Source organism: Ambystoma mexicanum, chromosome 8, assembly GCF_040938575.1.
Source record: "Ambystoma mexicanum isolate Mex_15411 chromosome 8, UKY_AmexF1_1, whole genome shotgun sequence".
Lineage (NCBI taxonomy): Eukaryota > Metazoa > Chordata > Amphibia > Caudata > Ambystomatidae > Ambystoma > Ambystoma mexicanum.
Window position 1 is genome coordinate 1,672,046,922 of NC_090929.1, and position 27,859 is coordinate 1,672,074,780.

The following is a 27,859-nucleotide window of genomic DNA, read 5'->3' on the forward strand; positions in this document are numbered from 1 at the left end:
TGGTCCTGATTCTGCTGATGCACTGCTGTGCAAGAGTCATGTGTGTGCTGGTTCACGGCTGCCCATGGTCCTGATTGTGCTGATGCAGTGCTGTGCATGTGTCATGTCTGTGCTGGAGCACGGCTGTCCATGGTCCTAATTCTGCTGATGCACTGCTGTGCAAGTGTCATGTCTGTGCTGGTGTGTGGCTGTCCATGGTCCTGATTCTGCTGATGCAGTGCTGTGCAAGTGTCATGTCTGTGCTGGAGCATGGCTGTCCATGGTCCTGATTGTGCTGATGCAGTGCTGTGCAAGTGTCATGTCTGTGCTGGTGCACGGCTGTCCATGGTCCTGATTGTGCTGATGCAGTGCTGTGCAAGTGTCTTGTCTGTGCTGGTTCTCGGCTGTCCATGGTCCTGATTGTGCTGATGCAGTGCTGTGCAAGTGTCATGTCTGTGCTGGTGCACGGCTGTCCATGGTCCTGATTGTGCTGATGCAGTGCTGTGCAAGTGTCATGTCTGTGCTGGTGCACGGCTGTCCATGGTCCTGATTGTGCTGATGCAGTGCTGTGCAAGTGTCATGTCTGTGCTGGTTCACGGCTGTCCATGGTCCTGATTGTGCTGATGCAGTGCTGTGCAAGTGTCATGTCAGTGCTGGTTCACGGCTGTCCATGGTCCTGATTGTGCTGATGCAGTGCTGTGCAAGTGTCATGTATGTGCTGGAGCACGGCTGTCCATGGTCCTGATTCTGCTGATGCAGTGCTGTGCAAGTTTCATGTCTGTGCTGGAGCACGGCTTTCCATGGTCCTGATTGTGCTGATGCACTGCTGTGCAAGAGTCATGTGTGTGCTGGTTCACGGCTGCCCATGGTCCTGATTGTGCTGATGCAGTGCTGTGCATGTGTCATGTCTGTGCTGGAGCATGGCTGTCCATGGTCCTGATTCTGCTGATGCACTGCTGTGCAAGTGTCATGTCTGTGCTGGTGTGTTGCTGTCCATGGTCCTGATTCTGCTGATGCAGTGCTGTGCAAGTGTCATGTCTGTGCTGGAGCATGGCTGTCCATGGTCCTGATTGTGCTGATGCAGTGCTGTGCAAGTGTCATGTCTGTGCTGGTGCACGGCTGTCCATGGTCCTGATTGTGCTGATGCAGTGCTGTGCAAGTGTCATGTCTGTGCTGGAGCATGGCTGTCCATGGTCCTGATTGTGCTGATGCAGTGCTGTGCAAGTGTCATGTCTGTGCTGGTGCACGGCTGTCCATGGTCCTGATTGTGCTGATGCAGTGCTGTGCAAGTGTCATGTCTGTGCTGGTGCACGGCTGTCCATGGTCCTGATTGTGCTGATGCAGTGCTGTGCAAGTGTCATGTCTGTGCTGGTTCACGGCTGTCCATGGTCCTGATTGTGCTGATGCAGTGCTGTGCAAGTGTCATGTCTGTGCTGGTGCACGGCTGTCCATGGTCCTGATTGTGCTGATGCAGTGCTATGCAAGTGTCATGTATGTGCTGGAGCACGGCTGTCCATGGTCCTGATTCTGCTGATGCAGTGCTGTGCAAGTGTCATGTCTGTGCTGATTCACGGCTGTCTATGGTCCTGATTCTGCTGATGCAGTGCTGTGCAAGTGTCATATCTGTGCTGGTGCACGGCTGTCCATGGTCCTGATTGTTCTGATGCAGTGCTGTGCAAGTGTTATGTCTGTGCTGGTGCGGAGCTGTCCATGGTCCTGATTCTGCTGATGCAGTGCTGTGCAAGTGTCATGTCTGTGCTGGTGCACGGCTGTCCATGGTCCTGATAGTTCAGATGCAGTGTTGTGCAAGTGTCATGTCTGTGCTGGTGCGTGGCTGTCCATGGTCCTGATTGTGCTGATGCAGTGCTGTGCAAGTGTCATGTATGTGCTGGAGCACGGCTGTCCATGGTCCTGATTGTGCTGATGCAGTGCTGTGCAAGTGTCATGTCTGTGCTGGTGCACGGCTGTCCATGGTCCTGATTGTGCTGATGCAGTGCTGTGCAAGTGTCATGTCTGTGCTGGTTCACGGCTGTCCATGGTCCTGATTGTGCTGATGCAGTGCTGTGCAAGTGTCATGTCTGTGCTGGTGCACGGCTGTCCATGGTCCTGATTGTGCTGATGCAGTGCTGTGCAAGTGTCATGTCTGTGCTGGTGCACGGCTGTCCATAGTCCTGATTGTGCTGATGCAGTGCTGTGCAAGTGTCATGTCTGTGCTGGTTCACGGCTGTCCATGGTCCTGATTGTGCTGATGCAGTGCTGTGCAAGTGTCATGTCTGTGCTGGTGCACGGCTGTCCATGGTCCTGATTGTGCTGATGCAGTGCTATGCAAGTGTCATGTATGTGCTGGAGCACGGCTGTCCATGGTCCTGATTCTGCTGATGCAGTGCTGTGCAAGTGTCATGTCTGTGCTGATTCACGGCTGTCTATGGTCCTGATTCTGCTGATGCAGTGCTGTGCAAGTGTCATATCTGTGCTGGTGCACGGCTGTCCATGGTCCTGATTGTTCTGATGCAGTGCTGTGCAAGTGTTATGTCTGTGCTGGTGCGGAGCTGTCCATGGTCCTGATTCTGCTGATGCAGTGCTGTGCAAGTGTCATGTCTGTGCTGGTGCACGGCTGTCCATGGTCCTGATAGTTCAGATGCAGTGCTGTGCAAGTGTCATGTCTGTGCTGGTGCGTGGCTGTCCATGGTCCGGATTGTGCTGATGCAGTGATGTGCAAGTGTCATGTCTGTGCTGGTGCGTGGCTGTCCATGGTCCTGATTGTGCTGATGCAGTGCTGTGCAAGTGTCATGTCTGTGCTGGTGCGTGGTTGTCCATGGTCCTGATTCTGCTGATGCACTGCTGTGCAAGTGTCATGTCTGTGCTGGTGTGTGGCTGTCCATGGTCCTGATTCTGCTGATGCAGTGCTGTGCAAGTGTCATGTCTGTGCTGGTGCATGGCTGTACATGGTCCTGATAGTTCAGATGCAGTGCTGTGCAAGTGTCATGTCTGTGCTGGTGCGTGGCTGTCCATGGTCCTGATTGTGCTGATGCAGTGCTGTGCAAGTGTCATGTCTGTGCTGGTGCGCGGCTGTACATGGTCCTGATTCTGCTGATACACTGCTGTGCAAGTGTCATGTATGTGCTGGTTCACGGCTGTCCATGGTCCTGATTGTGCTGATGCACTGCTGTGCAAGTGTCATGTCTGTGCTGGTTCACGGCTGTCCATGGTCCTGATTCTGCTGATGCAGTGCTGTGCAAGTGTCGTGTCTGGTTCACGGCAGTCCATGGTCCTGATTCTGCTGATGCAGTGCTGTGCAAGTGTCATGTCTGTGCTGGTGCGCGGCTGTACATGGTCCTGATTCTGCTGATGCATTGCTGTGCAAGTGTCATGTCTGTGCTGGTGCGCGGCTATACATGGTCCTGATTCTGCTGATACACTGCTGTGAAAGTGTCATGTCTGTGCCGCTTCACGGCTGTCCATGGTCCAGATTGTGCTGATGCAGTGCTGTGCAAGTGTCATGTCAGTGCTGGTTCACGGCTGTCCCTGGTCCTGATTGTGCTGATGCAGTGCTGTGCAAGTGTCATGTATGTGCTGGAGCACGGCTGTCCATGGTCCTGATTCTGCTGATGCAGTGCTGTGCAAGTTTCATGTCTGTGCTGGAGCACGGCTTTCCATGGTCCTGATTCTGCTGATGCGCTGCTGTGCAAGAGTCATGTGTGTGCTGGTTCACGGCTGCCCATGGTCCTGATTGTGCTGATGCAGTGCTGTGCAAGTGTCATGTCTGTGCCGGTTCACGGCTGTCCATGGTCCTGATTGTGCTGATGCAGTGCTGTGCATGTGTCATGTCTGTGCTGGAGCACGGCTGTCGATTGGTCCTGATTCTGCTGATGCACTGCTGTGCAAGTGTCATGTCTGTGCTGGTGTGGCTGTCCATGGTCCTGATTCTGCTGATGCAGTGCTGTGCAAGTGTCATGTCTGTGCTGGAGCACGGCTGTCCATGGTCCTGATTGTTCTGATGCAGTGCTGTGCAAGTGTCATGTCTGTGCTTGTGCGTGGCTGTCCATGGTCCTGATTCTGCTGATGCACTGCTGTGCAAGTGTCATGTCTGTGCTGGTGTGTGGCTGTCCATGGTCCTGATTATGCTGATGCAGTGCTGTGCAAGTGTCATGTCTGTGCTGGAGCCCGGCTGTCCATGGTCCTGATTCTGCTGATGCGGCTGTACATGGTCCTGATTCTGCTGATACACTGCTGTGCAAATGTCATGTCTGTGCCGCTTCACGACTGTCCACGGTCCTGATTGTGCTGATGCAGTGCTGTGCAAGTGTCATGTCAGTGCTGGTTCACAGCTGTCCATGGTCCTGATTGTTCTGATGCAGTGCTGTGCAAGTGTCATGTCTGTGCTTGTGCGTGGCTGTCCATGGTCCTGATTCTGCTGATGCACTGCTGTGCAAGTGTCATGTCTGTGCTGGTGTGTGGCTGTCCATGGTCCTGATTATGCTGATGAAGTGCTGTGCAAGTGTCATGTCTGTGCTGGAGCCCGGCTATCCATGGTCCTGATTCTGCTGATGCGGCTGTACATGGTCCTGATTCTGCTGATACACTGCTGTGCAAATGTCATGTCTGTGCCGCTTCACGACTGTCCACGGTCCTGATTGTGCTGATGCAGTGCTGTGCAAGTGTCATGTCTGTGCTGGTTCACGGCTGTCCATGGTCCTGATTGTGCTGATGCAGTGCTGTGCAAGTGTCATGTCTGTGCTGGTGCACGGCTGTCCATGGTCCTGATTGTGCTGATGCAGTGCTATGCAAGTGTCATGTATGTGCTGGAGCACGGCTGTCCATGGTCCTGATTCTGCTGATGCAGTGCTGTGCAAGTGTCATGTCTGTGCTGATTCACGGCTGTCTATGGTCCTGATTCTGCTGATGCAGTGCTGTGCAAGTGTCATATCTGTGCTGGTGCACGGCTGTCCATGGTCCTGATTGTTCTGATGCAGTGCTGTGCAAGTGTTATGTCTGTGCTGGTGCGGAGCTGTCCATGGTCCTGATTCTGCTGATGCAGTGCTGTGCAAGTGTCATGTCTGTGCTGGTGCACGGCTGTCCATGGTCCTGATAGTTCAGATGCAGTGCTGTGCAAGTGTCATGTCTGTGCTGGTGCGTGGCTGTCCATGGTCCGGATTGTGCTGATGCAGTGCTGTGCAAGTGTCATGTCTGTGCTGGTGCGTGGCTGTCCATGGTCCTGATTGTGCTGATGCAGTGCTGTGCAAGTGTCATGTCTGTGCTGGTGCGTGGTTGTCCATGGTCCTGATTCTGCTGATGCACTGCTGTGCAAGTGTCATGTCTGTGCTGGTGTGTGGCTGTCCATGGTCCTGATTCTGCTGATGCAGTGCTGTGCAAGTGTCATGTCTGTGCTGGTGCATGGCTGTCCATGGTCCTGATAGTTCAGATGCAGTGCTGTGCAAGTGTCATGTCTGTGCTGGTGCGTGGCTGTCCATGGTCCTGATTGTGCTGATGCAGTGCTGTGCAAGTGTCATGTCTGTGCTGGTGCGCGGCTGTACATGGTCCTGATTCTGCTGATACACTGCTGTGCAAGTGTCATGTATGTGCTGGTTCACGGCTGTCCATGGTCCTGATTGTGCTGATGCACTGCTGTGCAAGTGTCATGTCTGTGCTGGTTCACGGCTGTCCATGGTCCTGATTCTGCTGATGCAGTGCTGTGCAAGTGTCATGTCTGGTTCACGGCAGTCCATGGTCCTGATTCTGCTGATGCAGTGCTGTGCAAGTGTCATGTCTGTGCTGGTGCGCGGCTGTACATGGTCCTGATTCTGCTGATGCATTGCTGTGCAAGTGTCATGTCTGTGCTGGTGCGCGGCTATACATGGTCCTGATTCTGCTGATACACTGCTGTGAAAGTGTCATGTCTGTGCCGCTTCACGGCTGTCCATGGTCCAGATTGTGCTGATGCAGTGCTGTGCAAGTGTCATGTCAGTGCTGGTTCACGGCTGTCCCTGGTCCTGATTGTGCTGATGCAGTGCTGTGCAAGTGTCATGTATGTGCTGGAGCACGGCTGTCCATGCTCCTGATTCTGCTGATGCACTGCTGTGCAAGTGTCATGTCTGTGCTGGTTCACGGCTGTCCATGGTCCTGATTCTGCTGATGCAGTGCTGTGCAAGTTTCATGTCTGTGCTGGAGCACGGCTTTCCATGGTCCTGATTCTGCTGATGCGCTGCTGTGCAAGAGTCATGTGTGTGCTGGTTCACGGCTGCCCATGGTCCTGATTGTGCTGATGCAGTGCTGTGCAAGTGTCATGTCTGTGCCGGTTCACGGCTGTCCATGGTCCTGATTGTGCTGATGCAGTGCTGTGCATGTGTCATGTCTGTGCTGGAGCACGGCTGTCGATTGGTCCTGATTCTGCTGATGCACTGCTGTGCAAGTGTCATGTCTGTGCTGGTGTGGCTGTCCATGGTCCTGATTCTGCTGATGCAGTGCTGTGCAAGTGTCATGTCTGTGCTGGAGCACGGCTGTCCATGGTCCTGATTGTTCTGATGCAGTGCTGTGCAAGTGTCATGTCTGTGCTTGTGCGTGGCTGTCCATGGTCCTGATTCTGCTGATGCACTGCTGTGCAAGTGTCATGTCTGTGCTGGTGTGTGGCTGTCCATGGTCCTGATTATGCTGATGCAGTGCTGTGCAAGTGTCATGTCTGTGCTGGAGCCCGGCTGTCCATGGTCCTGATTCTGCTGATGCGGCTGTACATGGTCCTGATTCTGCTGATACACTGCTGTGCAAATGTCATGTCTGTGCCGCTTCACGACTGTCCACGGTCCTGATTGTGCTGATGCAGTGCTGTGCAAGTGTCATGTCAGTGCTGGTTCACAGCTGTCCATGGTCCTGATTGTGCTGATGCAGTGCTGTGCAAGTGTCATGTATGTGCTGGAGCACGGCTGTCCATGGTCCTGATTCTGCTGATGCACTGCTGTGCAAGTGTCATGTCTGTGCTGGTTCACGGCTGTCCATGGTCCTGATTCTGCTGATGCAGTGCTGTGCAAGTGTCATGTCTGTGCTGGAACACGGCTGTCCATGGTCCTGATTCTGCTGATGCACTGCTGTGCAAGAGTCATGTGTGTGCTGGTTCACGGCTGCCCATGATCCTGATTGTGCTGATGCAGTGCTGTGCAAGTGTCATGTCTGTGCCGGTTCATGGCTGTCCATGGTCCTGATTGTGCTGATGCAGTGCTGTGCATGTGTCATGTCTGTGCTGGAGCACGGCTGTCCAGGTTCCTGATTCTGCTGATGCACTGCTGTGCAAGTGTCATGTCTGTGCTGGTTCACGGCTGTCCATGGTCCTGATTCTGCTTATGCACAGCTGTGCAAGTGTCATGTCTGTGCTGGAGCACGGCTGTCCATGGTTCTGATTCTGCTGATGCAGTGCTCGGCAGGTGTCATGTGTGTGCTTGTTCACGGCTGTCCATGGTCCTGATTCTGCTGATGCACTGCTGTGCAAGTGTCATGTCTGTGCTGGTGCACGGCTGTCCATGGTCCTGATTGTGCTGGTGCAGTGCTGTGCAAGTGTCATGTCTGTGTTGGTTCACGGCTGTCCATGGTCCTGATTGTGATGATGCAGTGCTGTGCAAGTGTCATGTATGTGCTGGAGCACGGCTGTCCATGGTCCTGATTCTGCTGATACACTGCTGTGCAAGTGTCATGTCTGTGCCGCTTCACGGCTGTCCATGGTCCTGATTCTGCTGATACACTGCTGTGCAAGTGTCATGTCTGTGCCGCTTCACGGCTGTCCATGGTCCTGATTGTGCTGATGCAGTGCTGTGCAAGTGTCATGTCAGTGCTGGTTCACGGCTGTCCATGGTCCTGATTCTGCTGATGCACTGCTGTGCAAGTGTCATGTCTGTGCTGGTGTGTGGCTGTCCATGGTCCTGATTCTGCTGATGCAGTGCTGTGCAAGTGTCATGTCTGTGCTGGAGCATGGTTGTCCATGGTCCTGATTGTGCTGATGCAGTGCTGTGCAAGTGTCATGTCTGTGCTGGTGCACGGCTGTCCATGGTCCTGATTGTGCTGATGCAGTGCTGTGCAAGTGTCATGTCTGTGCTGGTTCACGGCTGTCCATGGTCCTGATTGTGCTGATGCAGTGCTGTGCAAGTGTCATGTCTGTGCTGGTGCACGGCTGTCCATGGTCCTGATTGTGCTGATGCAGTGCTGTGCAAGTGTCATGTCTGTGCTGGTGCACGGCTGTCCATGGTCCTGATTGTGCTGATGCAGTGCTGTGCAAGTGTCATGTCTGTGCTGGTTCACGGCTGTCCATGGTCCTGATTGTGCTGATGCAGTGCTGTGCAAGTGTCATGTCAGTGCTGGTTCACGACTGTCCATGGTCCTGATTGTGCTGATGCAGTGCTGTGCAAGTGTCATGTATGTGCTGGAGCACGGCTGTCCATGGTCCTGATTCTGCTGATGCAGTGCTGTGCAAGTTTCATGTCTGTGCTGGAGCACGGCTTTCCATGGTCCTGATTCTGCTGATGCACTGCTGTGCAAGAGTCATGTGTGTGCTGGTTCACGGCTGCCCATGGTCCTGATTGTGCTGATGCAGTGCTGTGCATGTGTCATGTCTGTGCTGGAGCACGGCTGTCCATGGTCCTGATTCTGCTGATGCACTGCTGTGCAAGTGTCATGTCTGTGCTGGTGTGTGGCTGTCCATGGTCCTGATTCTGCTGATGCAGTGCTGTGCAAGTGTCATGTCTGTGCTGGAGCATGGCTGTCCATGGTCCTGATTGTGCTGATGCAGTGCTGTGCAAGTGTCATGTCTGTGCTGGTGCACGGCTGTCCATGGTCCTGATTGTGCTGATGCAGTGCTGTGCAAGTGTCATGTCTGTGCTGGTTCACGGCTGTCCATGGTCCTGATTGTGCTGATGCAGTGCTGTGCAAGTGTCATGTCTGTGCTGGTGCACGGCTGTCCATGGTCCTGATTGTGCTGATGCAGTGCTGTGCAAGTGTCATGTCTGTGCTGGTGCACGGCTGTCCATGGTCCTGATTGTGCTGATGCAGTGCTGTGCAAGTGTCATGTCTGTGCTGGTTCACGGCTGTCCATGGTCCTGATTGTGCTGATGCAGTGCTATGCAAGTGTCATGTATGTGCTGGAGCACGGCTGTCCATGGTCCTGATTCTGCTGATGCAGTGCTGTGCAAGTGTCATGTCTGTGCTGATTCACGGCTGTCTATGGTCCTGATTCTGCTGATGCAGTGCTGTGCAAGTGTCATATCTGTGCTGGTGCACGGCTGTCCATGGTCCTGATTGTTCTGATGCAGTGCTGTGCAAGTGTTATGTCTGTGCTGGTGCGGAGCTGTCCATGGTCCTGATTCTGCTGATGCAGTGCTGTGCAAGTGTCATGTCTGTGCTGGTGCATGGCTGTCCATGGTCCTGATTCTGCTGATGCAGTGCTGTGCAAGTGTCATGTCTGTGCTGATTCACGGCTGTCTATGGGCCTGATTCTGCTTATGCAGTGCTGGTCAAGTGTCATGTCTGTGCTGGTGCACGCCTGTACATGGTCCTGATTCTGCTGATGCAGTGCTGTGCAAGTGTCATGTCTGTGCTGGTGCACGGCTGTCCATGGTCCTGATAGTTCAGATGCAGTGCTGTGCAAGTGTCATGTCTGTGCTGGTGCGTGGCTGTCCATGGTCCGGATTGTGCTGATGCAGTGCTGTGCAAGTGTCATGTCTGTGCTGGTGCACAGCTGTCCATGGTCCTGATTCTGCTGATGCAGTGCTGTGCAAGTGTCATGTCTGTGCTGATTCACGGCTGTCTATGGTCCTGATTCTGCTTATGCAGTGCTGGTCAAGTGTCATGCCTGTGCTGGTGCACTCCTGTACATGGGCCTGATTCTGCTGATCCAGTGCTGTGCAAGTGTCATGTCTGTGCTGGGGCACGGCTGTCCATGGTCCTGATTGTTCAGAAGCAGTACTGTGCAAGTGTCATGTCTGTGCTGGTGCGTGGCTGTCCATGGTCCTGATTGTGCTGATGCAGTGCTGTGCAAGTGTCATGTCTGTGCTGGTGCGTGGTTGTCCATGGTCCTGATTCTGCTGATGCACTGCTGTGCAAGTGTCATGTCTGTGCTGGTGTGTGGCTGTCCATGGTCCTGATTCTGCTGATGCAGTGCTGTGCAAGTGTCATGTCTGTGCTGGTGCATGGCTGTCCATGGTCCTGATAGTTCAGATGCAGTGCTGTGCAAGTGTCATGTCTGTGCTGGTGCGTGGCTGTCCATGGTCCTGATTGTGCTGATGCAGTGCTGTGCAAGTGTCATGTCTGTGCTGGTGCACAGCTGTCCATGGTCCTGATTCTGCTGATGCAGTGCTGTGCAAGTGTCATGTCTGTGCTGATTCACGGCTGTCTATGGTCCTGATTCTGCTTATGCAGTGCTGGTCAAGTGTCATGTCTGTGCTGGTGCACGCCTGTACATGGGCCTGATTCTGCTGATGCACTGCTGTGCAAGTGTCATGTCTGTGCTGGTGTGTGGCTGTCCATGGTCCTTATTCTGCTGATGCAGTGCTGTACAAGTGTCATGTCTGTGCTGGAGCACGGCTCTCCATGGTCCTGATTGTGCTGATGCAGTGCTGTGCAAGTGTCATGTCTGTGCTGGTGCACAGCTGTCCATGGTCCTGATTGTGCTGATGCAGTGCTGTGCAAGTGTCATGTCTGGAGCACAGCTGTCCATGGTCCTGATTGTGCTGATGCAGTGCTGTGCAAGTGTCATGTCTGTGCTGGAGCACGGCTGTCCATGGTCCTGATTCTGCTGATGCAGTGCTGTGCAAGTGTCATGTCTGTGCTGGTTCACGGATGTCTATGGTCCTGATTCTGCTTAGCAGTGCTGTGCAAGTGTCATGTCTGTGCTGGAGCACGGCTGTCCGTGGTCCTGATTCTGCTGATGCAGTGCTGTGCAAGTGTCATGTCTGTGCTGGAGCACGGCTGTCCGTGGTCCTGATTCTGCTGATGCAGTGCTGTGCAAGTGTCATGTCTGTGCTGGAGCACGGCTGTGCATGGTCCTGATTCTGCTGATGCACTGCTGTGCAAGTGTCATGTCTGTGCTGGTTCACGGCTGTCCATGGTCCTGATTCTGCTGATGCAGTGCTGTGTAAGTGTCATGTCTGTGCTGGAGCACGGCTGTCCATGGTCCTGATTGTGCTGATGCAGTGCTGTGTAAGTGTCATGTGTGTGCCAGTTCACGGCTGTCCATGGTCCTGATTGTGCTGATGCAGTGATGTGCAAGTGTCATGTCTGTGCTGGAGCACGGCTGTCCATGGTCCTGATTGTGCTGATGCAGTGCTGTGCAAGTGTCATGTCTGTGCTGGTTCACGGCTGTCCATGGTCCTGATTCTGCTGATGCAGTGTTGTGCAAGTGTCATGTCTGTGCTGGTGCACGGCTGTACATGGTCATGATTCTGCTGATGCAGTGCTGTGCAAGTGTCATGTCTGTGCTAGTGCATGGCTGTACATGGTCCTGATTCTGCTGATACACTGCTGTGCAAGTGTCATGTCTGTGCTGGTTCACGGCTGTCCATGGTCCTTATTCTGCTGATGCAGTGCTGTGCAATTGTCATGTCTGTGCTGGATCACGGCTGTCCATGGTCCTGATTGTGCTGATGCAGTGCTGTGTAAGTGTCATGTCTGTGCCAGTTCACGGCTGTCCATGGTCCTGATTGTGCTGATGCAATGCTGTGCAATTGTCATGTCTGTGCCAGAGCACGGCTGTCCATAGTCCTGATTCTGCTGATGCACTGCTGTGCAAGTGTCATGTCTTTGCTGGTTCACGGCAGTCCATGGTCCTGATTCTGCTGATGCAGTGCTGTGCAAGTGTCATGTCTGTGTTAGTGCACGGCTGTACATGGTCCTGATTCTGCTGATGCAGTGCTGTGCAAGTGTCATGTCTATGCTAGTGCACGGCCGTACATGGTCCTGATTCTGCTGATACACAGCTGTGCAAGTGTCAAGTCTGTGCTGGTGCGTGGCTGTCCATGGTCCTGATTCTGCTGATACACTGCTGTGCAAGTGTCATGTCTGTGCTGGAGCACGGCTGACAATGGTCCTGATTCTGCTGATGCAGTGCTGTGCAAGTATCAAGTGTGTGCTTGAGCACGGCTGTCCATGGCCCTGATTGTGCCGATGCAGTGCTGTGCAAGTGTCATGTCTGTGCTGGTGCACAGCTGTCCATGGTCCTGATTGTGCCGATGCAGTGCTGTGCAAGTGTCATATCTGTGCTGGAGCACGGCTGTCCATGGTCCTGATTGTGCCGATGCAGTGCTGTGCAAGTGTCATGTCTGTGCTGGTGCGTGGCTGTCCATGTTCCTGATTGTGCTGATGCAGTGCTGTGCAAGTGTCATGTCTGTGCTGGTGCGTGGTTGTCCATGGTCCTGATTCTGCTGATGCACTGCTGTGCAAGTGTCATGTCTGTGCTGGTGTGTGGCTGTCCATGGTCCTGATTCTGCTGATGCAGTGCTGTGCAAGTGTCATGTCTGTGCTGGTGCATGGCTGTCCATGGTCCTGATAGTTCAGATGCAGTGCTGTGCAAGTGTCATGTCTGTGCTGGTGCGTGGCTGTCCATGGTCCTGATTGTGCTGATGCAGTGCTGTGCAAGTGTCATGTCTGTGCTGGTGCACAGCTGTCCATGGTCCTGATTCTGCTGATGCAGTGCTGTGCAAGTGTCATGTCTGTGCTGATTCACGGCTGTCTATGGTCCTGATTCTGCTTATGCAGTGCTGGTCAAGTGTCATGTCTGTGCTGGTGCACGCCTGTACATGGGCCTGATTCTGCTGATCCAGTGCTGTGCAAGTGTCATGTCTGTGCTGGTGCACGGCTGTCCATGGTCCTGATTGTTCAGATGCAGTGCTGTGCAAGTGTCATGTCTGTGCTGGTGCGTGGTTGTCCATGGTCCTGATTCTGCTGATGCACTGCTGTGCAAGTGTCATGTCTGTGCTGGTGTGTGGCTGTCCATGGTCCTTATTCTGCTGATGCAGTGCTGTACAAGTGTCATGTCTGTGCTGGAGCACGGCTCTCCATGGTCCTGATTGTGCTGATGCAGTGCTGTGCAAGTGTCATGTCTGTGCTGGTGCACAGCTGTCCATGGTCCTGATTGTGCTGATGCAGTGCTGTGCAAGTGTCATGTCTGGAGCACAGCTGTCCATGGTCCTGATTGTGCTGATGCAGTGCTGTGCAAGTGTCATGTCTGTGCTGGAGCACGGCTGTCCATGGTCCTGATTCTGCTGATGCAGTGCTGTGCAAGTGTCATGTCTGTGCTGGTTCACGGATGTCTATGGTCCTGATTCTGCTTAGCAGTGCTGTGCAAGTGTCATGTCTGTGCTGGAGCACGGCTGTCCGTGGGCCTGATTCTGCTGATGCAGTGCTGTGCAAGTGTCATGTCTGTGCTGGAGCACGGCTGTCCGTGGTCCTGATTCTGCTGATGCAGTGCTGTGCAAGTGTCATGTCTGTGCTGGAGCACGGCTGTGCATGGTCCTGATTCTGCTGATGCACTGCTGTGCAAGTGTCATGTCTGTGCTGGTTCACGGCTGTCCATGGTCCTGATTCTGCTGATGCAGTGCTGTGTAAGTGTCATGTCTGTGCTGGAGCACGGCTGTCCATGGTCCTGATTGTGCTGATGAAGTGCTGTGTAAGTGTCATGTGTGTGCCAGTTCACGGCTGTCCATGGTCCTGATTGTGCTGATGCAGTGATGTGCAAGTGTCATGTCTGTGCTGGAGCACGGCTGTCCATGGTCCTGATTGTGCTGATGCAGTGCTGTGCAAGTGTCATGTCTGTGCTGGTTCACGGCTGTCCATGGTCCTGATTCTGCTGATGCAGTGTTGTGCAAGTGTCATGTCTGTGCTGGTGCACGGCTGTACATGGTCATGATTCTGCTGATGCAGTGCTGTGCAAGTGTCATGTCTGTGCTAGTGCATGGCTGTACATGGTCCTGATTCTGCTGATACACTGCTGTGCAAGTGTCATGTCTGTGCTGGTTCACGGCTGTCCATGGTCCTTATTCTGCTGATGCAGTGCTGTGCAATTGTCATGTCTGTGCTGGATCACGGCTGTCCATGGTCCTGATTGTGCTGATGCAGTGCTGTGTAAGTGTCATGTCTGTGCCAGTTCACGGCTGTCCATGGTCCTGATTGTGCTGATGCAATGCTGTGCAATTGTCATGTCTGTGCCAGAGCACGGCTGTCCATAGTCCTGATTCTGCTGATGCACTGCTGTGCAAGTGTCATGTCTTTGCTGGTTCACGGCTGTCCATGGTCCTGATTCTGCTGATGCAGTGCTGTGCAAGTGTCATGTCTGTGTTAGTGCACGGCTGTACATGGTCCTGATTCTGCTGATGCAGTGCTGTGCAAGTGTCATGTCTATGCTAGTGCACGGCCGTACATGGTCCTGATTCTGCTGATACACAGCTGTGCAAGTGTCAAGTCTGTGCTGGTGCGTGGCTGTCCATGGTCCTGATTCTGCTGATACACTGCTGTGCAAGTGTCATGTCTGTGCTGGAGCACGGCTGACAATGGTCCTGATTCTGCTGATGCAGTGCTGTGCAAGTATCAAGTGTGTGCTTGAGCACGGCTGTCCATGGCCCTGATTGTGCCGATGCAGTGCTGTGCAAGTGTCATGTCTGTGCTGGTGCACAGCTGTCCATGGTCCTGATTGTGCCGATGCAGTGCTGTGCAAGTGTCATATCTGTGCTGGAGCACGGCTGTCCATGGTCCTGATTGTGCCGATGCAGTGCTGTGCAAGTGTCATGTCTGTGCTGGAGCACGGCTGTCCATGGTACTGATTGTGCCGATGCAGTGCTGTGCAAGTGTCATGTCTGTGCTGGAGCACGGCTGTCCATGGTACTGATTGTGCCGATGCAGTGCTATGCAAGTGTCATGTCTGTGCTGGTGCACGGCTGTCTATGGTCCTGATTCTGCCGATGCAGTGCTGTGCAAGTGTCATGTGTGTGCTGGTTCACGGCTGCCCATGGTCCTGATTGTGCTGATGCAGTGCTGTGCATGTGTCATGTCTGTGCTGGAGCACGGCTGTCCATGGTCCTGATTCTGCTGATGCACTGCTGTGCAAGTGTCATGTCTGTGCTGGTGTGTGGCTGTCCATGGTCCTGATTCTGCTGATGCAGTGCTGTGCAAGTGTCATGTCTGTGCTGGAGCATGGCTGTCCATGGTCCTGATTGTGCTGATGCAGTGCTGTGCAAGTGTCATGTCTGTGCTGGTGCACGGCTGTCCATGGTCCTGATTGTGCTGATGCAGTGCTGTGCAAGTGTCATGTCTGTGCTGGTTCACGGCTGTCCATGGTCCTGATTGTGCTGATGCAGTGCTGTGCAAGTGTCATGTCTGTGCTGGTGCACGGCTGTCCATGGTCCTGATTGTGCTGATGCAGTGCTGTGCAAGTGTCATGTCTGTGCTGGTGCACGGCTGTCCATGGTCCTGATTGTGCTGATGCAGTGCTGTGCAAGTGTCATGTCTGTGCTGGTTCACGGCTGTCCATGGTCCTGATTGTGCTGATGCAGTGCTATGCAAGTGTCATGTATGTGCTGGAGCACGGCTGTCCATGGTCCTGATTCTGCTGATGCAGTGCTGTGCAAGTGTCATGTCTGTGCTGATTCACGGCTGTCTATGGTCCTGATTCTGCTGATGCAGTGCTGTGCAAGTGTCATATCTGTGCTGGTGCACGGCTGTCCATGGTCCTGATTGTTCTGATGCAGTGCTGTGCAAGTGTTATGTCTGTGCTGGTGCGGAGCTGTCCATGGTCCTGATTCTGCTGATGCAGTGCTGTGCAAGTGTCATGTCTGTGCTGGTGCATGGCTGTCCATGGTCCTGATTCTGCTGATGCAGTGCTGTGCAAGTGTCATGTCTGTGCTGATTCACGGCTGTCTATGGTCCTGATTCTGCTTATGCAGTGCTAGTCAAGTGTCATGTCTGTGCTGGTGCACGCCTGTACATGGTCCTGATTCTGCTGATGCAGTGCTGTGCAAGTGTCATGTCTGTGCTGGTGCACGGCTGTCCATGGTCCTGATAGTTCAGATGCAGTGCTGTGCAAGTGTCATGTCTGTGCTGGTGCGTGGCTGTCCATGGTCCGGATTGTGCTGATGCAGTGCTGTGCAAGTGTCATGTCTGTGCTGGTGCACAGCTGTCCATGGTCCTGATTCTGCTGATGCAGTGCTGTGCAAGTGTCATGTCTGTGCTGATTCACGGCTGTCTATGGTCCTGATTCTGCTTATGCAGTGCTGGTCAAGTGTCATGCCTGTGCTGGTGCACGCCTGTACATGGGCCTGATTCTGCTGATCCAGTGCTGTGCAAGTGTCATGTCTGTGCTGGGGCACGGCTGTCCATGGTCCTGATTGTTCAGAAGCAGTACTGTGCAAGTGTCATGTCTGTGCTGGTGCGTGGCTGTCCATGGTCCTGATTGTGCTGATGCAGTGCTGTGCAAGTGTCATGTCTGTGCTGGTGCGTGGTTGTCCATGGTCCTGATTCTGCTGATGCACTGCTGTGCAAGTGTCATGTCTGTGCTGGTGTGTGGCTGTCCATGGTCCTGATTCTGCTGATGCAGTGCTGTGCAAGTGTCATGTCTGTGCTGGTGCATGGCTGTCCATGGTCCTGATAGTTCAGATGCAGTGCTGTGCAAGTGTCATGTCTGTGCTGGTGCGTGGCTGTCCATGGTCCTGATTGTGCTGATGCAGTGCTGTGCAAGTGTCATGTCTGTGCTGGTGCACAGCTGTCCATGGTCCTGATTCTGCTGATGCAGTGCTGTGCAAGTGTCATGTCTGTGCTGATTCACGGCTGTCTATGGTCCTGATTCTGCTTATGCAGTGCTGGTCAAGTGTCATGTCTGTGCTGGTGCACGCCTGTACATGGGCCTGATTCTGCTGATCCAGTGCTGTGCAAGTGTCATGTCTGTGCTGGTGCACGGCTGTCCATGGTCCTGATTGTTCAGATGCAGTGCTGTGCAAGTGTCATGTCTGTGCTGGTGCGTGGTTGTCCATGGTCCTGATTCTGCTGATGCACTGCTGTGCAAGTGTCATGTCTGTGCTGGTGTGTGGCTGTCCATGGTCCTTATTCTGCTGATGCAGTGCTGTACAAGTGTCATGTCTGTGCTGGAGCACGGCTCTCCATGGTCCTGATTGTGCTGATGCAGTGCTGTGCAAGTGTCATGTCTGTGCTGGTGCACAGCTGTCCATGGTCCTGATTGTGCTGATGCAGTGCTGTGCAAGTGTCATGTCTGGAGCACAGCTGTCCATGGTCCTGATTGTGCTGATGCAGTGCTGTGCAAGTGTCATGTCTGTGTTGGAGCACGGCTGTCCATGGTCCTGATTCTGCTGATGCAGTGCTGTGCAAGTGTCATGTCTGTGCTGGTTCACGGATGTCTATGGTCCTGATTCTGCTTAGCAGTGCTGTGCAAGTGTCATGTCTGTGCTGGAGCACGGCTGTCCGTGGTCCTGATTCTGCTGATGCAGTGCTGTGCAAGTGTCATGTCTGTGCTGGAGCACGGCTGTCCGTGGTCCTGATTCTGCTGATGCAGTGCTGTGCAAGTGTCATGTCTGTGCTGGAGCACGGCTGTGCATGGTCCTGATTCTGCTGATGCACTGCTGTGCAAGTGTCATGTCTGTGCTGGTTCACGGCTGTCCATGGTCCTGATTCTGCTGATGCAGTGCTGTGTAAGTGTCATGTCTGTGCTGGAGCACGGCTGTCCATGGTCCTGATTGTGCTGATGCAGTGCTGTGTAAGTGTCATGTGTGTGCCAGTTCACGGCTGTCCATGGTCCTGATTGTGCTGATGCAGTGATGTGCAAGTGTCATGTCTGTGCTGGAGCACGGCTGTCCATGGTCCTGATTGTGCTGATGCAGTGCTGTGCAAGTGTCATGTCTGTGCTGGTTCACGGCTGTCCATGGTCCTGATTCTGCTGATACACTGCTGTGCAAGTGTCATGTCTGTGCTGGAGCACGGCTGTCCATGGTCCTGATTCTGCTGATGCAGTGCTGTGCAAGTATCAAGTGTGTGCTTGAGCACGGCTGTCCATGGCCCTGATTGTGCCGATGCAGTGCTGTGCAAGTGTCATGTCTGTGCTGGTGCACAGCTGTCCATGGTCCTGATTGTGCCGATGCAGTGCTGTGCAAGTGTCATGTATGTGCTGGAGCACGGCTGTCCATGGTCCTGATTCTGCTGATGCAGTGCTGTGCAAGTGTCATGTCTGTGCTGATTCACGGCTGTCTATGGTCCTGATTCTGCTGATGCAGTGCTGTGCAAGTGTCATATCTGTGCTGGTGCACGGCTGTCCATGGTCCTGATTGTTCTGATGCAGTGCTGTGCAAGTGTTATGTCTGTGCTGGTGCGGAGCTGTCCATGGTCCTGATTCTGCTGATGCAGTGCTGTGCAAGTGTCATGTCTGTGCTGGTGCATGGCTGTCCATGGTCCTGATTCTGCTGATGCAGTGCTGTGCAAGTGTCATGTCTGTGCTGATTCACGGCTGTCTATGGTCCTGATTCTGCTTATGCAGTGCTGGTCAAGTGTCATGTCTGTGCTGGTGCACGCCTGTACATGGTCCTGATTCTGCTGATGCAGTGCTGTGCAAGTGTCATGTCTGTGCTGGTGCACGGCTGTCCATGGTCCTGATAGTTCAGATGCAGTGCTGTGCAAGTGTCATGTCTGTGCTGGTGCGTGGCTGTCCATGGTCCGGATTGTGCTGATGCAGTGCTGTGCAAGTGTCATGTCTGTGCTGGTGCACAGCTGTCCATGGTCCTGATTCTGCTGATGCAGTGCTGTGCAAGTGTCATGTCTGTGCTGATTCACGGCTGTCTATGGTCCTGATTCTGCTTATGCAGTGCTGGTCAAGTGTCATGCCTGTGCTGGTGCACGCCTGTACATGGGCCTGATTCTGCTGATCCAGTGCTGTGCAAGTGTCATGTCTGTGCTGGGGCACGGCTGTCCATGGTCCTGATTGTTCAGAAGCAGTACTGTGCAAGTGTCATGTCTGTGCTGGTGCGTGGCTGTCCATGGTCCTGATTGTGCTGATGCAGTGCTGTGCAAGTGTCATGTCTGTGCTGGTGCGTGGTTGTCCATGGTCCTGATTCTGCTGATGCACTGCTGTGCAAGTGTCATGTCTGTGCTGGTGTGTGGCTGTCCATGGTCCTGATTCTGCTGATGCAGTGCTGTGCAAGTGTCATGTCTGTGCTGGTGCATGGCTGTCCATGGTCCTGATAGTTCAGATGCAGTGCTGTGCAAGTGTCATGTCTGTGCTGGTGCGTGGCTGTCCATGGTCCTGATTGTGCTGATGCAGTGCTGTGCAAGTGTCATGTCTGTGCTGGTGCACAGCTGTCCATGGTCCTGATTCTGCTGATGCAGTGCTGTGCAAGTGTCATGTCTGTGCTGATTCACGGCTGTCTATGGTCCTGATTCTGCTTATGCAGTGCTGGTCAAGTGTCATGTCTGTGCTGGTGCACGCCTGTACATGGGCCTGATTCTGCTGATCCAGTGCTGTGCAAGTGTCATGTCTGTGCTGGTGCACGGCTGTCCATGGTCCTGATTGTTCAGATGCAGTGCTGTGCAAGTGTCATGTCTGTGCTGGTGCGTGGTTGTCCATGGTCCTGATTCTGCTGATGCACTGCTGTGCAAGTGTCATGTCTGTGCTGGTGTGTGGCTGTCCATGGTCCTTATTCTGCTGATGCAGTGCTGTACAAGTGTCATGTCTGTGCTGGAGCACGGCTCTCCATGGTCCTGATTGTGCTGATGCAGTGCTGTGCAAGTGTCATGTCTGTGCTGGTGCACAGCTGTCCATGGTCCTGATTGTGCTGATGCAGTGCTGTGCAAGTGTCATGTCTGGAGCACAGCTGTCCATGGTCCTGATTGTGCTGATGCAGTGCTGTGCAAGTGTCATGTCTGTGTTGGAGCACGGCTGTCCATGGTCCTGATTCTGCTGATGCAGTGCTGTGCAAGTGTCATGTCTGTGCTGGTTCACGGATGTCTATGGTCCTGATTCTGCTTAGCAGTGCTGTGCAAGTGTCATGTCTGTGCTGGAGCACGGCTGTCCGTGGTCCTGATTCTGCTGATGCAGTGCTGTGCAAGTGTCATGTCTGTGCTGGAGCACGGCTGTCCATGGTCCTGATTCTGCTGATGCACTGCTGTGCAAGTGTCATGACTGTGCTGGAGCATGGCTGTCCATGGTCCTTGTTCTGCTGGTGTAGTGCTGTGCAAGTGTCATGGCTGTGCTGGTTCACGGCTGTCCTCACATTCCCATGGACGTTCCTGTGGTTGTTGGTCCACTCTCTCCTGTTTTCCTATCTCTGAGGCCCCCCTTTTCGCTCCTATATTGAGTTTATGCCTATCAGGTAGTTAAATGCCTGCCTCATATACCCGCTCCTTCCTGTCTTTATATCTCTGTGGTATGACATTTCTCGCTCATACCTCTCTTCCAGGTCCTGGGCTTTATTCTATTAATATCTCTGCAGTATTTAAATACCTCTGTCAAGGTGTTTAACTTTCTGTATCATATGCCATCCCACTCCAGTCTACATACTTTGTAAATACGCAGACCCATAATTTGTGTCGCGCAAAGTGGGTGACCGTACGGGGAGCAGAGCGAAATAGATTGGGGGCAGTGGGGCGCAGGAAATAGCCTACCCTAACTGCTGCCTCTGATCTCGTAGGAGAAAAAGTTAAGCTTGCTTTTTTTAAAACAAAGGAATGCATATTGCGAACCAGCCTCTGAGATGCTCTGAACATACACACCCTGTGCCCCTCACTCATTGTGCTGACAGCCTTTCAAGTGAGGGCAATTTATAAGGGATGGCTCATTTAACAAGTCATTGTTTTTACACCACAGTGATAAGAGCCAAACATGGGGCATTTTTATTCAGTTAGGTGACCAAACGTTCTCATTCTTCCGAGAGAATTAACGTGCCAAACATAAAAGGCATTTGGACTATTTTCTTTATTTTCATGTCTTTTTAGCTGATACACTAACGGTCTTTTTTTGTGGCATATTTATTATTAGTTACATATGGCACATTCCTGGGAAGGTTAACTCTCATTTTCTAGCTTAAGTATTCTAGTGGCTGCTTTGGGACATGGACTAAATGCATCTGTTCAGCATCAAAGGTCTTTTCATTTTCTTAACAAGCCAATCACTGTTTAGCGCACACCAGATGACACCTCAGTGTGACTTGGCATCTTGATTAGGAAAGCAGAGTTCATTGCATGTCACTGTGCAGACAGTAGTCCATGACAAATCAATGCCATGATATGTGTGCAGCAATGATTTGTGTGCTGCCCAAGCAACCACCCTGTTTGTTAATGGCGTCTATGTGGTGCTCTTCTAAACAACAGCACATATGATATTTTTCATCTGATGTGTGCATTGTCCATACAATAGCACACTGGAACATTCTGTGTATGTGGCTCTGACGAGCCTGCCATACTGTCCCCGCACTGAAACGCATTAAGCAATCACAGAAGTTGCCTCAAATTGTACATCCACTAGGCAAAACACCCTTTCTACACTGCCACACCACTAGCTGCAGGCTATCACTATTAAGAGATGCTAATGCCAGCTCTGTTACATAAAGCATGGGCCTGCTGCTTTTGCAGAAATAACCCCTGAGGCCTTTGTAATGGCGAGGAGGTAGTGGCAAAGGAACTGTGGACCCTTTACCATGCATTAGAGGCCAGTTTGGTTTAAAATGCTTCATCAGCTGATGACTAGTCAGGCTAATGTTTGTAAGAAGTACAATCCTTTCTATACATGTTTCCCTCTTTATTGGGTGTCTCTTGTGGGGTATCCTTTCCTGTCTATAGATATAATTCCCTAGAGATGTTTCTGCATTGGGGACTGTGCATGCTCACACTGAGACCCAGCCCCTCGTCATCTAAAATTCTCCAGAAACAAGAAGTAAAAGAGCAATTGTACTCCATTTGAGTGGCTGATGCTGCAGCCATTTTATACTCAGATCCAAAACCGTAAGCTGTCCAAATGTGTATGTATGGTTCATGGTTGCAAACCTTTGAATGTTAGGGTGAGTGTTGTGGACAGTGATGTGAGCACCAATCCATGTGTCTGTTGTGTAGTTAGAGATTTACATGTACAACCTTTATATTTCTGAAATGCTCTGTGATGTAATGCAAAGCAGACAGGAGCACTCATTGGTGCTATTTTCCCCTATCCCACTCTCATAGAGGTATTTTAAAATAGTGCAATAGGAGTGTACCAGACTGTCCATCTTGTAATGATAGCCTCTCTCAGAAAATAATTAATATGGTAAGTATAATATTGCCTCTTGCGAAATGCAAGTGAGGTAGTACGAACAGAACACCTGCAAAACAGGGCCAGTGGTCAGTGGGCCCTCAGACCCAGGCAGGCTCGTCACACCGTAGTGTGCTAGCATGGACAGTTTGAAACTGCATTCAGGCAAGGCCTTCCCTAAGAGTAGGTGACAGAAGAAACATTTACTTGGGCAGGTTAACTGTGTTTTAACATTAGATTTCATCTGTGAAGTACTTGAATTATAATGTAATGAAATTAGCTTCATTTATATATCAATGATTTATTGATATTGAGGAGGGGTTTTGACGTGCGACACAGAGGTGTAGTTTGGGAGTGGTGTGTGCCAGTCAGGGGTGCGCATTCTTGTGTTATGCCCTGGCACCAAGTTGGCTAGAAACTGCCCTGTAAATATCTCTCTCACATGCCCCTCCACAAAAAGTCCCTGCTGTCTCCAAGTGATTACAACGAAAACAGGAATAACGACAACATTTTTCATTACCATAACATTTGCGGGTCCCCCTCAAGCCCCTCATTTCCCGTGTTATTCCATTAGCCCACCCCCATATATTATTTTTCGTTATTTTAGAGTCATTTCAAAAGTGGTTCTGTATTCCTAATTCGTTATTATCACTGTATACCAAGTTCCTCAGGTGTAGCGCTGCATGGGCACGGAGTTGCGTGCGCTTTTGCGCGCTTTATTTGTGTGCATATCTGACTGCTTCACAATGCACTGAGCACACAAGAGTAGAGTTGATATTCTGTTTTGGTTTTACTTTGAGTTAACGCATGCATACATGTTTATTGTTCACACAAACACGTTTGGGGATCCCACCGCAGAGGGTGCACTGCAGACATGATTGACATTGTGTCATTCCTAATAGCGTTGTGATTGCACTAATCAGGGATACTCATGTTATCCACCCCACAAAGATAAAAGGATGAGACTTCTCTGGCCGAATGCAAACCTCTAGTTCGCAGGTTGCATACAGGGCTCTGCAGCTGTCTCACTAACCTGCTGAACTATCTCCTGAATAAAGACTTTGTTTGTTTTGTTTGTTTGTTTGTTTGTTTGTTTATTCACTTTTTATGCGCACCAGACCTGTAAGTAACAGGACGCAGCAGTAGGAAGATGCAAGGCTTACATGGTTACAAGATATACAGTATATACATGTTCTGACTTGAGTGTCGTGTAGACCGATGAGTCCTCTGTCCCCAAGTGACGCACAGGGGAACTTAATAGAGACCCGCTGTGCGACCTTTGAGGCCACAGGTGGGAGATGTCTTCCCAGATCCACGGAGCCTCTGGAACACCGATGCTGCTGTCGAGAAGGAATGGGGTTAAGTACCAGGCAATCACAACACAGTCAGATAAACAAAAAGGATCTAAAATGTCTTACCTATCTGGTGTAAGGGTAACCCAGGTAACCTAGTAGAGAGGTTCGAGACTCAGTTGATGCGGCGGTCCCTGGAATGGTAGAACCGCAGGTTAGCGTGGATGAAGGGTTAGCCACCTGTAGGAGAGAGGGCTTGACTTGAATCCCAAGAAGGGAAAGGGCGTAGAAGTTCAGCAAGGTAACCAGGGATGATCCAAAGGCAAGTCGAGGTGAAGTCCAAAATCCGGCAACAGGTCAACAGTTCCAAGCAAAGGTACAAAAGGGGTATCCGAGGGAGTCCGAGGTAGAGTTCCGTGATCAAGATAGCAAGGAGCAAGTGGTAACGCCAAACAGGGTCTGAAGCCAGCTGAGAAGCAATGAGTGTTCTGTCTCTCAGACCTTTATACTGTGTGTCTGGGAGTCATGTGACGTCTCTGGATCATGTGACGTCCAACAAGAACACGTGACTCTGGATCACGTGACCGACGTGGTGACGTAACACCGCCCCTTCTGCTATACGCTCCCCAAGGCAATTGCCAATGCAGAAAGGGCTGCAATCGAGCCCGTACACCAAAGCTGGTACGGGGTTTCCGGTTCTTTGGGTTAACCGAATCACCTGAGCCTGGAACCGTGGGAGGGGATGGTGGAGATATGTGAGCAGTGTTCTGATGTGTAGCGAACTGGTGTGTAGAGGATCGTCTAACAATACAATAAAGGCTTACATAGTTTACATGTTTATAGAATATACAAGATATACAATAAAGGCTTATGTGATTGCAAAAATATGCAATGTACAAATATACAAGTTACAGAGAGACACATAGATTAAGTGAGAAAATAAGGCCAGTGAGACTCAAATGATCAAGGTACGGAATAAGCCTAACGGGTAGGAGACTAGGGGTCGGTAGAGATGAGGTGTTTGATGGCATTTTTTCGGAAGAGTAGGTAAGGTTGGTCTATTCTTAGGTCTAGTGGCAGTAGATTAAAAAATTTAGCAGCCTTCACTGGGAAGCTATTACCACCAATTGTGGTAAGTCTGTATCTAGATATGGCCAAGCAATTAGCATTGCAGGCTCTGGTAGGTCTGAGACAGATTCTTCTATGAAGTTTATCTGTGAGGTAACTTTCATATTAGTGATATGGGTAAAGGAGCATTCGCAAGCATTTGGCCTTTAACCCCCTTCTATAGGTCTCTGGGAGTCCCTTATCCCTTTGGGGGAGTTTCACTTTGCATTGTGAGGCTAGATCCTTTTTCTTGCCACTAGTGTGCGCTGTTCCTGTATGTTATCGGTTGGGCGGATTTATGGTCTGTTATTTCTTGCTCTAATGAAGTATTTTCTCTATTTCTATTTCCAGTTGCATTCTCGGGCCTGGGATTCACCTCTTTCTACCTGGCAGGAAAGCTGCACTGCTTCACGGAGGCCGGCCTGGGCAAGAGCTGGCGGCTCTGCGCGGCCATCCTGCCCATGTACTGTGCCATGATGGTGGCTCTCTCGCGGATGTGCGACTACAAGCATCACTGGCAAGGTGAGGGGGCACTGTAAATTGGGCACACCCAGTGCCCGCGAGCCAATGAACCCACGAATGCATGCTCACGCCCATTACCAGCAAAGAGGTGGGGTCAGGCGATGTCAGAGGTCACAGAGCATTTGCAGTAGATACAAATGGAGGCAACTGGTGATCCCAAAATCCATGAGTCATGACCAGAACTCATGGAGGCCGATAATCCAGAAACCAGGGGGGTGCCTCCGTGCCTGCACACTGTGCTTAGCAAAGACCGGGGGCTGGTAAAACAGGAATTATAGGGTACACACAGAAGGAGCCAGTGATGTCAGAATGTATTACGTGTGTGTGGGATTTATAAAGCACAAGCCTAGCTGGGAATCGCTGGAATGCTCTACATATGGGATTACAAGTAGGGTGCAAGGATGATAGAGGAACTGGGGTGAGTAGGGGGACCAGGGACGGGGGGCCTTTGATGCATTATCTGTGTACTCAGCAACTGGGACGAATACATCCGGACACCATGCCGCGTGCACTGTGTTTTCCTCTGCCACTTTCCCCATGTATGGGACACGGCTGGCGCTGATGTGGCCATGTAGTTCGTTCGAGCTGCTCGAGGGCGTTTCCTGTCAGGGCCTCTAAGCGCGGCTGCACGTGCGTGGGGCGTGTCCTCTCTGAATGATGACAAAGGTCATTCTGTAAGGCCAGAGGTGCCTTTATAGATGTTCTGGAGGAGGACGGCGGGGAGTGGGGGGGATGGGGGCGTTAGAGGCAGGCACCCGGCTTGCAGGAAGGTTCACTTTCTTCTTGGTCCAAATTAAACATGATACTAAGACATAGGTACAAAGTAGCTGTTTGCTGTGAGCACAACGCAATAGCTGTCACTCTGCCAGGATGTCTCTGTGTGGTTAACCTTTCCCATGCCTAGGTGGGGGCGGGGATGGCGGGAGAGGGGGGCAGCAATTGGAGAAAGCATGAGTCACGCCGGATGTCTGCAGAGAGCACTCCGAAATCTTGCAGAACAGATGCTGTCTAGAGCGGGCGAAACCAATGAACCAGAACAGCAGGGGATTGTTTCCACTGCGTGGGCACAAATATGTGCCATGTATCTGCACACGTGACAGACCGTTTCCCTGAGATTTTAGAAATTATAGGTGAAAATGGGCTATTTTCCAGGGGGAAAAAATATGTAAAAAGACACACAACTTGCAATTGGCTATGTAGGGTAAAACATAGGAACAATGCAGTGGATGCCAGGTCACCAACAGAACACAGGAGCATTTTACAGTCAATGATTAGCTTTCCCTACACATATTCAGGATGCACAAGTCCACAATAAATGCCAGCATTTGCACTGTAAGAGGTCCCTCGTGTTGGCTTTGCCTAGTATTAATGCCAGCATTGCCACTATAAGAAGACATATCTAGGTTGACTGCGCCACTACATATTATCGCTACTGTGAAAACACACTAATGATGGATTTGCCCAATGATGTCAGTATTGACACTGTAAGAACACCTTTGTGGTTTTGCTTAATTGTGCCAGTAGTGTACCTGTTAGAAAACACTCCAGTTGGCTTTCCCCAATATTTCTAGTTTTACCACCCTAGGAACATATCAGTGATGGCTGTTAACATTAAGGCTAGTATTGCCACTCTAAGGATGCTCATCATGTTGGCTCTCGTGTTGGCTGCGCACACAAATGCCACTATTGCCATTGTAAGAACACACTCAGGATGGGTCTTCCAAAAATTGTCAGTATAAAGTTAAAAAGAATAAAAGAACAATTATAATTATAACCACCAAAAAAACACACTCATATTGGCTTTGACCAATAAATCACGTATGCCCACTGTAACTACGCACATGGGCTGGATGTGCAATAATGCCAGTATTGCCACTGGTAGAACACTCTTGTGTTGGCTGCGTCCAATACATGTTGGCATTGTTATTGCAAGAATACACTTGTGTTGTCATTGCCCAATAATTCCACTATTGTCACTATAAGAGCGCAGATGTGTTGGATGTGTCTAATAATTTAATGTTGCCTCTGTAAGGGCAAGCTGGTGTTGACTTTGTCCAACAATGCCAATATTGCCAATGGCAGAACACATTTATGTTGGCTTTGCTAAATAAAATGAATGTTGTCACTGTAAGAACACACCCCTCTTGTCTTTGCCCAATAATGCTTGTGCCACTGTAAGAATATTTTCCTTTGAAGGTTTGATATTGCCGGTACCATTTTAACACACCCCGTACACACAACCTATCCATTGCAGACACTAAACACTCTTTCTTAATGCCCGCCGACACACATACACTCAAAATCCACACATATGAATGCAGACCATGTTTTCTAAACTTACTTTATCTTGAAGAATGGCCCAGAGTCTGCTCCCGCAGCTCCACTCACCTTCCGGTGCTGTAACAGGAAGCAGGGAGTGACGTTGATTGACACTTCCCTCACCGAATCCCATTACCAGAACACCCCACATGAAAGTATGGGCAATGTGTCTGAATAGACACCCTCATGGATTTGAATGGGCAGTGCTCCCTTGCTCCCTCTGCTGGCTGCAGGGAGTGAGGCAATGCAGGACTTCAATTTGGGACAGAACACGCAGGATATGGGTGCTTGCAGGGCCCCTGTCTCTGCAGGGTGGTGGCAATCGTTCTATCATGCACAGTGCTCCTGAATAATGGGTGGCTCTGCACTCCAGTACCCGTTATCCACCATATGCTCTGAAAAT

At 51.5% G+C, this 27,859-nt stretch overlaps 1 protein-coding gene across 2 annotated transcripts in view; it reads left to right on the forward strand.

Moving 5' to 3' along the window:
- PLPP4 (phospholipid phosphatase 4) overlaps positions 1–27,859 on the forward strand; it is a 1,071,056-nt gene that overhangs the window by 997,467 nt on the left and 45,730 nt on the right. For both annotated transcript variants that reach the window (XM_069611950.1, XM_069611951.1), the window contains exon 6: positions 24,967–25,137. In XM_069611950.1, coding sequence (XP_069468051.1) covers positions 24,967–25,137 — 171 coding nt within the window. The remainder of the gene's footprint in view (positions 1–24,966; positions 25,138–27,859) is intronic.